This window comes from Aphis gossypii, chromosome 1, assembly GCF_020184175.1.
Source record: "Aphis gossypii isolate Hap1 chromosome 1, ASM2018417v2, whole genome shotgun sequence".
In the NCBI taxonomy this organism is placed as follows: Eukaryota; Metazoa; Arthropoda; class Insecta; order Hemiptera; family Aphididae; genus Aphis; species Aphis gossypii.
The window spans coordinates 15,402,014-15,414,160 of NC_065530.1; the positions used below are offsets into that span (position 1 = coordinate 15,402,014).

At 24.5% G+C, this 12,147-nt stretch overlaps 1 protein-coding gene across 2 annotated transcripts; it reads left to right on the plus strand.

Annotated features, from left to right (window-relative positions):
• The first annotated feature begins 3,748 nt into the window (after window positions 1-3,748).
• LOC114129259 (phosphatidate cytidylyltransferase, photoreceptor-specific) lies at window positions 3,749-11,887 on the plus strand. Of its 2 annotated transcripts, XM_050197987.1 has the most exons (11): window positions 3,749-4,224; window positions 5,011-5,211; window positions 6,507-6,622; window positions 6,686-6,782; window positions 8,031-8,207; window positions 8,275-8,477; window positions 8,606-8,762; window positions 10,100-10,252; window positions 10,381-10,512; window positions 10,580-10,714; window positions 11,097-11,887. In XM_050197987.1, exons 1-11 carry the CDS (start codon window positions 4,093-4,095, stop codon window positions 11,184-11,186), a joined length of 1,593 nt encoding a protein of 530 aa, XP_050053944.1. In that variant the 5' UTR covers window positions 3,749-4,092; the 3' UTR covers window positions 11,187-11,887. The 2 variants fall into 2 exon arrangements, with proteins under 2 accessions (XP_050053944.1, XP_050053945.1); XM_050197988.1 differs by lacking the exon at window positions 5,011-5,211 and having other exon boundaries at window positions 3,750-4,224.
• The last annotated feature ends 260 nt before the right edge of the window (window positions 11,888-12,147 follow it).

Sequence of the window (12,147 nt, forward strand, 5' to 3'; positions counted from 1 at the left end):
TGTGTATTGTAAGGTTGAGTGAGACCTTCCAAATTTTACCAAAATAACTTACTCATAAAACTTAACAAATTAAGAAGGTACTATGTTAATTTTTCAAAATAAAATATTCCACCTATATAAATAAGGACCACCCTAATAGATTATATATACATTGTATATATAATCTAACTATAAAACTATACACATAATTTTTAAATGGTTGCTAAACATGACAATAGACATTAGACTGTTAGAGAATGGTATTAGGTATAGATATATTATCGTTCATAGTTATTATAGGTATATTATATATATACCTAATATAGCAATTTGTCAATATAGGTAGGCATATATTTTACTGCGTACAAAGTTTCCTAATTACATATATTGTAATATTGTAAAAATGTGTATGTGTAATGTGTACACGGTATTATTTTTTTAAGTTTGAATAGTAAACACTCATTATCCTATAATCATAAATTATCTAAAATTAAAAAAAAGCGGGCAAGTGAGTACCGCTCTGCTGTACATTAGGTGCCGTATGGATCATTATTATATATTATAGGAGTGTTAAATTTGAATCCAATGATAGTTATCATTGTATACGAAAAACGATTCTGAACGAAGATGATTTGTCAGCCTAGGATATAATTTCTAGTGGTTGGTGAAAAAGGTGGTTTATGTTTTAATGGCCTGAATACAACAAAATTTAAGTTCTTTTATAATAATAGTAAGTTAAACTTATGAAAAACCTTGTATTAAATTTTCAACTCTTAGCTACTTATACAAAAATTTTTATGAAATATACCTACAAAATAATTTGCAAATATTCATGGTTTTGACGAATTTTCGTCAAAATTTGAACTTCAAATGCTAATAAAAAAAATTGTGCCTATGTATTCTTATAATTTTTTAATCACTATAAGAATAACTTATGAGGAACTTTGTATTAAATTTTCAAGTATTTTGATAGGGCCAAAAAAATTTTATCGACACTTCAAAAATATTTTTTCAGAAAAATTGAAAATTTCAGTTGTCTATAAATAGCTCAAAAAAAGTCAAAATATTTTGAAATTTAAATCACGTAAAGAAAACGCAAATCTTAATAACTGGTAAAATTTTCAAGTATCTACGACTTATACTTTTTGAATAATAACAATATCAAAAATCGTTTGAGGCTAAACTGTTATTTAACGCGGTTTTTGTAAAAATTTAAATTTCAAACACTCATAAAAATTTTTTGTCTGAATCCGGTAGAGTTTTTTTTACAGATATTTGAAGAAAAATGTATGGAGAACCTTGTACCAAATTTTCAAAACTTAGTTATAAAAGAAAAAAATTTATGATTTTTTAACTTCAAAATTACTTGCAAATTTTCGCGTTTTCGACAGATTTCGTAAAAATTTGAACTAAAAACGCTTATAAAAAAAATTGTGACTAACGATTTTTAATTTTTTTCAGCTACATTAAAAACAACTCATAAGGAACCTTGTATTAAATTTTCAAAACTTTTTGGTCATCCAAAAATTTTTTATCGACACTTTAAAAAAAATTTCTCAAAAAAATTGAAAATTTCAGTGGTCTATAAATAACTCAAAAAAAGTCAAAATTTTTTGAAAATTTAACTATATACGGATACCACTGACATTAACATTTGGTGAAAATTTCAAGTATTTTCAGTGATTAGTTTTTGAATTACAACCATAAAAAAAAAATCGATTTGGTCGAAAACTGGTTTGCGTAAAAATTGCCGTTTTTTCGTCATTTTTTTTTTGTTTTTCTCGATTTTTTTGAAAACTGTTGGAAAATGTTAACTTTTTACCTCTATAATGCACCAAGGATATTCACTTTTACATCGGAAACCACCCCCATTGTTTGAAATTGGAGCATTATTTCGACTAGTTATGCTGTACACAGACACAAAAACAAAAAAAAAAAAAAAAAAAACACACACCATTGTAAAATCAATACATTCATCACTTAGTTCAGAATCTAAAATATAAATATATAAATATATATTTTTTTTTACATAATGTAAAGTACCAAAGTAACATAGCAATGGTGTATCTGAGATTTTTAAATAGAGGAGGGGGTGAATGAAAAGGTATAAAGGGAATTGTGTAATGAAGAATGCCCATCATCGAGTTAGTGTATACTATGTACACAATTTTGAGTGTTTCTTAGTATTAGTTCATTGAATAGTCGTGTAATAGGTACTATTTGCTGTAGGTAAATGCTTACAAAACGACATTATTAATTATTTGAAATATAAATAAGGTCTTGAAGAATCTATCCATACATAGACTAAATAGATTTTTTGACTAAATTGATTTCTTTATTTTATTTTAATTTAAAATAAATAGGTGACTGTAGAAACTTGAAATTGTTATCAAGTGTTTATAGCAGCTACATATCCTGCACACCAGTAGCGGATCCAGAAGTCACCCAAGGGGGGGGATTTTCACAAATATCGGCTTTCAGTGAGTTCCAGCCCAATATTATAATTTATAATATAAAAATTAAAATATACAGCCCAAAGAGGGGGTGATCGCCCAATCGCCCCCTCTCGTATTCGCCACTGCTCCACACCCAATGCGCACGCCTATGATTATGTATGCGACTATTTTTTGTTAGACAAATTTATCCAGATAAATTATCCAATAAAAAATTATTAGTTATTAGTATATAGGCAGGTAGGTACTAAGTAGTTATAGTTTTTATTTTTTGAATTTGTTTTCATGTTTTTAAAACTTTTAACATAATAATCGTATAATAGGTATAATTATTTAGATTATTTCAATATCAAGTATGCATTATTTTAAAATATTAATTTTTTTTGGAAATTATTGTCATACGTTTTACAATTTTTGGTCTCAGTTTCCTAAATAAAAAATACCATGGATGATGTATTAATATTGTTGTAATAGAACCGAACATAATATTCCAATTAGGGCCACATTAGGGTTATTTTCTAACAAATCAACACATATATTTTGTTTTGGAAAACAACTAGAAAGTCCTAAAATATTTTTTACTAAATAGATATTAGGTTCAAACATAGGCAATAAAAGTAAAATAATACTTTTGACGTACCTACTAATAGGTACAATAAGTCTACATCGAATTATTATTATACCTAATGATAAGTAATAAAGAGTCAAAAAAAATAAAATTTTCATTATAGGTATTATTTTTATTAAAATATATACGGGATAAACCCTTTAGAACATAATATAATATACCTACCTGCACATTACATACATACAATATACACATTAATTCTACAGTTTAGATATAAATGCATAATAAAATTAATAGCTAGACGCCTAGACAGTGATTTATTGGTATGGGAGACAAGAAGGGTCTACATTGGAATTTGACATCATACGTGCAAATAAGTGCAATTGTTTCATTTTAAGGATAATTAATAGTGGCGAAAGGAACATAAAAAGGAGCAACAGATCGGTAGTGACGCTGATCAACTCTAAAATCCTAGATCATAATTCTTGTACATAATATTGCATTTGTAGGTATATAGCTCGGATTAAGAAGTAAGATTTATCTCAGTCCGATACTATTATATATTATATTATATTATAAATTATAATATTATAGTATACTATACTGTCGTGGTCTGTGACGCTGTTATGAATTCTTATAATAACACTGTAGTCAGCAACCATAAACCAATTAAAACATATGTTTTTGACTTCAATATTAAAAAAGCGCATGCGCCTTATCAGTGCGTATATAGCCTTATCATTATTAGTTATTGGCTTTGGCTCATTAGTTGTTACTTATTACTTTTTACTTATTAATATTTCGTTGTCTTGTTCTCTCGTTTCTTGTGACTAGTTGTGTGCTTGAGTTTTTGATTGCATTCCTAAGTCTCAACATATTACGCACGTAATTACTCGATAGACGATTGTATTATTGACTTCTGAACCTTCTATTGGCGTAGCCAACTCTTTTTTTGATTTAAATAAATATATTTCATTATAATTTATTCTGTGTTCATTGATAAATAGATAAATATATTATAATAGTGTTGCTCTCAGTATTACAATGAATATATTCTAAGTAAAAAAACGAAAACATTAGTTTAAAAAATAGATGGAAATGGCTGAAAGTGAATTACGGCAGAGGAAAAAAGAAGATGATGGAGAAATTAATCTCCAAGAGGATAAAAAAGAAATCAAATCTGCTGAACAGGATAAAGTTCATTCTGAAAACAAACCAGAACCAGTAAGATTTATACTTGTCCTTTGTGGCAGAATGCACAATACCTACAAATTTTCTAATATTTTGATATATTTCATTATTTTTTTATTACTATTATTTGACTTTAGCAGAAAATATATTATACAATCTATGTTATATAGTTAGTAGAATTTGTCTAGTAGCTAGTGATATGTTACATTTTAGTTTCTTTAATGGTGTGTGCACTAAAATCATCAATCATTATTTTACTTGTGACAATAATTACATACCTAATATAGGTAGTTACTTTGTAGTCATCATCTGGGATATCTTTTTATGATTATTCATTCTTGAATTAGTTGTTTAGTTTTTAAATATATTAATTTACCATTACGCCCACTACATAATTTTATTTCATTGTTTAGAAGGTAAATTAAAATACATAATCAAAATAATATATAGTTTTTTACTTTATTTTATCTTATATTTATTGTCATTAAATTAAAATTTATTTATCCACGTTTTATTATTTATTTAAAATTGTTTTTACTACCATATAGGTAAACTCTATGAAGAATGTAGGTACATTGTTGAATAGACAATTTTATAGGTAACTATTTTAGGTCATTTTATAATAATAATATTTTATTATGTGTTAATAAAATAGATGAATTTTCAAACTTTTAGTAAAATCTATTTAATATGTTTATCTTGATATTTAATCATATAGTTTTAAATAATATTTTATTTATTTATTAACTAATAATTTCAGTTAAAATGTTCAGTTATTGGAAACAAATATAGGCTATAATTCAGTAAACAATTTTTCAGATTGATGATTGTATTCAGTCATGTGTTGTGACAAATACTATGCCACATTTGGTTAGGCGTTACAGGCCAGTTCATAAGATATATAATGCTTATCAAAATTTACGGAAATTAAAAGGCCCTAAACATTGGTATGCAGGCTCAAATTATTTCAGTAACCAAGCCTCATTCAATTTCCGAACAAATAATTATCGTAGGTCTAAAGTAAGTTTTCTGCTCAAATATTTTTGGGTAAACATTGGTTGTGGCATGATCCTGGAAATATGTACACGGTGATGGTACTACAAGTATTCATGCTTCTTATGGATTTAGAAGATTCCAGTTCTTCATATTATAATGGCTTAATTTTATGTTTCTGTTTATTTATTCAACTTGGCCTAAAATTAATTAAGCTAAGCTCTGTATACTAAAATATTGTGTTTATGTATTAAGCACCAGAAATAATTATATTTAACAAAAAATATAAGCAAATCAATATGATTTTCAGAAACAAAAAACTTGCATTAATGTTTATTCATAAACAAAGCAATTTTATAAGGCTTTAACAGTATATAACATATTAATTTTAATTATTAAATTTGCATAAAAACGCTTTAGTTATTTATATTTAACTATTTTAGGTAGTAAGATCACATAAGCTTCTATCAAATTAATATTATTTAATACGTTTGAAAACAAATTTCTTAAACAATTTCCATATTTGCTTGGTAAAATTTGAACACAATAATACATACAGTGGTTTAAAATAATTTATTATTGTTTATTAATTATACATATCATACTTTTAACAATCAATTTTTCATTTATGACTTATGCTCTAACAAATTACTAAACTTAGCTGATACTAAATAATAATTGATTTAGGTACATCAAAAACATACAACAATTATAAAACTAATTTTTATAGTATTTTAAAATGGTTTATTATTATTATCGTTATTATTATAATTATTAACATATTTATACTGCTAACTCTTACCATTTCAAACTAGATAATAAATCAAAGATATTTTTTTAAACTGAGTCATTAAGAGTTCATTATAAATATTAATTTCCATTGACATTAATTTATTGTAGTATTAATATATAATTAAATATTCATACTAATAGCCTTAATATTTGAAGAAAATATTAAAGAATTATATTATCAAATGAGTAGGAGAAGGGACTTAGGGAATAAATATTTATGTGTATTTTAGTTTAATTGCTGTGGTGTTATGATGTATATAATTGTTTGTATTTATATGTTGTATAATATGGTAATATGATTAAAAATTATAATATTTTATTTTATTTAAATAATTAATTTATATTATGCTTCATTCAGTTAATTTATATAGGTATTTTGTTTTATTTTTATTTGTTTATTTTTAAATCTAGAGTAAACTATTATGTTTAACTGCTTATTCAAATAGTTAACATCAAGAACAATAGTGGGCCAATTTGTATAAATATAATATATTATAATAAATTATTGTAAATACATTTTATTTTTGTAGAAAGAAGATTTTGATTCTGAAGATGATAAAAATATAGATCTCTCAGCAAAAATACCATCTGGTACCAATAAAATGCCACAAATATTAGAAACATTATTAAGTGGAATATCAGAAAGGCAAGCAATCTTTGATAAATTTAATTTAGATAAACTATGTATTAATAAATCTTTTTTTTATAGGTGGAGAAATTGGATAATTAGAGGTATATTTGGCTGGCTTATGATTGGTCTTTTTTGTCTTTTATGTTACGGAGGACCTCTTGCTTTAATGATAGCTGTATGTATTTTAAAGCATTTTATTTTTATGTTATATAATTACCAAGACAATATAAATCAATATTCTCTTTACAGGGCTTCATGATTGGCCTATTAATTTATTTTATTTTATTTTTAAAGAGTGGTCAAGGTTGAAAGATTTTTAAATTATTAAATATGTATTATGTACTTAATACTTATAACAGCAATAATAATCATAATAATAAATAAAAAACATGTTGAAATTGATTTAATTTAATCAAAAGTGATAAAAAAATGTATATTTGCAATTAGTAATTATTTAATTACATTTTATACATTAATTTTATTAATAAAAACAATTATGTTTTTTTATATAGGTAGTTACTTTATGAACCACAAGCTTATAAATATAATCTGATACATTTTTAGATAATTATGTTGTTTCTTTATATATTAGAAACATTAACATTATGTCATGGTATGCTTTCAACAAAAACAATAATTAAATAAAAATAAGCCAAGAACTATGGTTTTATAAAAATCAGCATCTAAAATTTATATTATGTATATTCTAATAAAAAAAAAAAAAAAACACATTTTAATTTATACAATTAATATACATTGATATTGCTTTCAACAGTTGGAATTTTATGTTTTTCAGAAAATAATATTAATATGAATATCATTTTGTATTTGCATATTAATAATTAATAAACTTCAGAAAAGAGTTCATTAATATTAATGTTATAAATTTAATAATTATGTTTAAGTATGAATATATTTTATACTGAATAATATTTTTTCAACTATTTAAAAATTATGAGGTTCATTAAATATTTTTTATTTATATTTAAATAATTAAAAAATAATGACAAATAATTAATATTTTCAAAAAGATAGTTAAACATGCATTTTAAAACAATTATTCATTTTGATTTATACTTTTATATTACAAGATACAAAATAACATTTATAATTTCAAAGAATTCATTATAATTCTCAATATCTGATAATTTATTTGTATTATAAATCCAATAATTCTTAAAAATAGATAAAACACAATTAGTTATTTATAAATTAGATGATTTAATGCTGTTCTTACAATGTCCGGTTAAGTGTCGGTTAAGACTAACCGGTAGAATTCTATCAGTTTACACATAAGAAATTCTGCTGGTTAGTGTTAACAGACACTAACCTGACATTGTAAGAACGGCGCTTAAACTAAAATCTACAATAGTGTATAATGTACATAAATAATTATGTTTTAATGTATTTAAATTAATTACAGGTTTTAGTTGTCCAGGTTAAATGTTTTGAAGAGATAATTAACATCGGTTACTCGGTTTATCGTATCCATGGGCTGCCTTGGTTTCGTTCTTTATCGTGGTATTTTTTGATGGCATCTAACTATTTTTTTTACGGAGAAAGCCTTGTAGACATATTTGCAGTGGTAGTTAATAGAACAGTAAGTTTTAAATAATATTTTACTTTTTACCTTGAGAGCTTATTTAATTATTGGTTTTTTAATTTAGGAATATTTGAAAATGCTAATAACTTATCACCGGTTCGTTTCATTCAGTCTATATATTGCTGGTTTAGTATGGTTTGTGTTGTCATTGGTACGCAAATACTACATGAAACAGTTCTCATTATTTGCTTGGACTCATGTTTGTCTCTTGATTGTTGTATCTCAAAGTTATTTTATTATTCGAAATATATTTGAAGGACTAATATGGTATATAAACTATTCATTATTAATAGTTTTAATTTTTTTTTCAAGTTAATCATAATTTTCTATGTTAATAAATACTTATTAAAATGATTTTGTTCGTAGATCGTTTAATTTTTTTTTTTTAATTTTAGGTTCATTGTACCAGTATCAATGATCATACTTAATGATATTTGGGCTTACGTCTTTGGGTTTTTTTTTGGACGAACACCACTTATACAAGTATCGCCAAAAAAAACATGGGAAGGATTTATTGGTGGTGGTGTTGCTACTGTGATTTGTGGGATAATAGTAAGTTACTTTTATTTTAATTCTTTAATTCATTATAATTATATAAAAACACATATATTATAAAATTATAAAATCAATAAACTTATCGCTCTAGTTAGAAAATTTAATGCAATAAACAGAAAATAATGTTTTAAGTTATTAGGAGTATTGGTTAACTTAATTAAATAAATAATAAATTACTTTATTCGTGACTTAGAGATAAAAATAATAAAGTAACATTACTTTTTACTCAAAAAAATTGTTACTTTTTAATAAAAAATAGTAATTATATAGTATTATTATTAGTTTTATGTTCAGATAGTAAATAGAATTCAGTACATGAGTATATCTTTACTTTCTTATCTAACATTAATTGATATTCATGTTGCAATAGTCTATCAGTTTTGATTTAAACAAGATATGAAAAGAAAAAATGTTTTTAAGATGAGTATCATAATTATAACTAAGTATAATACAATAAACTATTAAAAACCTAGGATCCTTGTTATATTTTATTAGGTATGCATACAACAATTTTACAATAGAAGACATTCATAAGATGTCATGTATTTTTTATATACATATACAGGGTGTTTCAAAATTCTTCATCCGATTACGAACTGATATAGTTCGGAAACAATTTATTGCAAGTTAATGACCAATGAATTAATAGAATGGTTAGATAACCAAGTTTATTTTAAGTTATAATCACGTTTTTGGAGGGAAATTGCTACGGCCAAAAAATTTGGCACCGTAATGGCGGTGGGTTGGGCGTAAAGGAAATGATGATTTGGCGATTCATCCCTGGCCACTATGTTCCCTGGCCTCACAGTGTGTGATTTTTTTTTTATGGGGCTACATAAAAGAGAAAGTGTATGTGCCACAATTACCTAAAAACTTTAAAGAGCTTAACATCAGAATCAAAGATGCTGTTAATATTGGAATACCAGATATGATCAGCAACCTTTCTAGTATGGCCTTATAGCATACATTTACGCCCAATCTACCACCATTATGGTGCCAAAATTATCAACTAGATAGTTTTAAATAAACTTGGTTATCTAACCTTTCCATTAATTCATTGGTCATTAACCTGCGATAAACCGTTGCCGAACTACATCAGTTAGTAATCGGATGAAAAATTTTGAAACACCCTGTATATATATTAATTTATTATTTACTATTTAGTGTATTTTAAAAGTTTTTGACAGGAATCAATATTTATGTTTAATTAAAAATAATCTAAATAATATTATGAATATTATTACTACTAAAATGTGCCACAAATTACCACATTGCAGTATAAATTAAATTATAAAAAATTATTATTCCAATTAATTTTTTTATTATTATTATAGATATCATATTTTCTATGCCAATATCCATATTTTGTATGTCCAGTTGAATACAGTGAAAAGTTTGGTAAAATGATAATTGATTGTGAACCATCACCTTTATATACTCTACATGAATATGTCCTGCCAGAATTTATTGCACGTGCTATGAGTGTGGTATGTATTAAATATAAACTATGTTTAATATTCAACAAATATATACAATTAATGAAATTGTGAAATATTATTAACTTAACAAGACATATATAATAACTAATAATTTATTTAAACTTTGGATGATTTAGTTTGGAGGTCCAAACAAAATCACTATCTATCCTTTTATTATTCATGCTTTTTGGATGTCATTGTTCAGTTCCATTATTGGACCATTTGGTGGATTCTTTGCTAGTGGATTTAAACGAGCATTTAAAATCAAAGTAATTCACTTAAAAAAATATTTACTCACCTACTACATTTATTTAATTTATTTATTTTCCATTTTAGGATTTTGGAGATGTGATTCCAGGACATGGAGGTATTATGGACCGTTTTGACTGTCAGTATCTTATGGCCACATTTGTTAATGTTTACATTTATAGTTTTGTGAGCACTCCTACCTTACAAAAGACTGTTCAACAGGTATTCTTTTATAAACATTTTATTAAGAAGACATCATATCTGTATGTGTTATCTCCATCTCACAAATGAACAACATAGTACATTTTCCTTTTACAATTATCTATTTAATTTTATTATTTTTAATATTAGACTAAACTGATACATTTAAAAATTAAGGGTAAAAATATTATTGAGGATAAAATGTTTTTTTTATACATATATATTTTAATTTTAAAGTAATTAATTCCCTTTAATTTAAAAATAAGAAATAGAAAATTTTTGAAAGTAAAATTTTCTGTTGTGCTATAGTAAGTTGGACACAATACATGTGGATATAACATCCTCTTGAACATAATCATAATAATAACGTAATTATTTTCTACAATATACATTAAATGTTTAGGTAATTAATTTACGACCTGAAGAACAGTTACAATTATTTTACGTTCTCAAAGGATCATTGGAAAGCCGGGGAATTCTCAATGTGCAATAAATATAAAATATTCATAGTCAACCAGCAACCTTTACATTCCTTCTTTCAAATACAATATTAACTTATAACTCAATTGTTTTTGAAGAGTAATGTTTAATTTGCTTCGTGTTCTTGATGTGTACTTATTAAAACATTTTTTAGCCTATTTGATATATTTTATCAAACAGACTTCTCTGCTTCAATTGCAGATACTTTTGTATAAAAATCAGTATGTTATTTAATTTATTTAGTTAAAGTTTGCTTGGTTATTTTCAATATTTTGATTTTTAATTGAAATTATTAATATTATTTGTAAAACTCTAAACATCACATTCTACATAAATCAGTATGAATTTAAAATTAACACTTTCACATTCCTATTTTGATGTGATCGATTCTGTTAATTACTATTTAGAATTTATTTCAAAATAGCTATCAAAACAGATAATGTTAGAATGTATAATTCTTCATGAAACTGTGTAGATTGATAATAGTTTTATTTTACTTTTTTGTTGTTGTTTTGTTGAATTTTGTTAATTGTATTGTGAAGATTTAATAAATACATTTTAATATGATATAATATATGCTATAAACAGGGAGGGTGTGAAGGATAAAATTTTTATGAATTGTATTAAATATAAGTACATTAAAAAAAAAAAAAAACATATTGGTTGAAACTAGAGTTTGACGTTTGACTGTATGTTTTTAATTTATTATTATAATCAATTGTTTGAATTAATTGAATTACCTACCTATTACCGTTTTCTGTATAACATACTTACCTATATTATATTTTTCATAGTCGGAAAATCATCTGTTTTATAACAAATTATTAGTATTGATCAATTTAGTATAATATAACCATGTGTGAAAATAATTTATTGTTCTTTAAATAATAAAAAAAATTATTTATTCCAATACACAACTGTTTACTGAGGTATTTTATAATATTGAACATCCAATAATTATTTCAGATTTCGAA

Bases quoted from the DNA above. Each gene is read 5' to 3' on its own strand.
- LOC114129259 (XM_050197987.1), top strand. From the start codon at position 4,093: ATGGAAATGGCTGAAAGTGAATTACGGCAGAGGAAAAAAGAAGATGAT. The intron at 8,763-10,099 runs GTAAGTTACTTT...TTATTATTATAG, and splicing joins CTGTGATTTGTGGGATAATA to ATATCATATTTTCTATGCCA. The intron at 10,513-10,579 runs GTAATTCACTTA...TTTCCATTTTAG, and splicing joins AACGAGCATTTAAAATCAAA to GATTTTGGAGATGTGATTCC.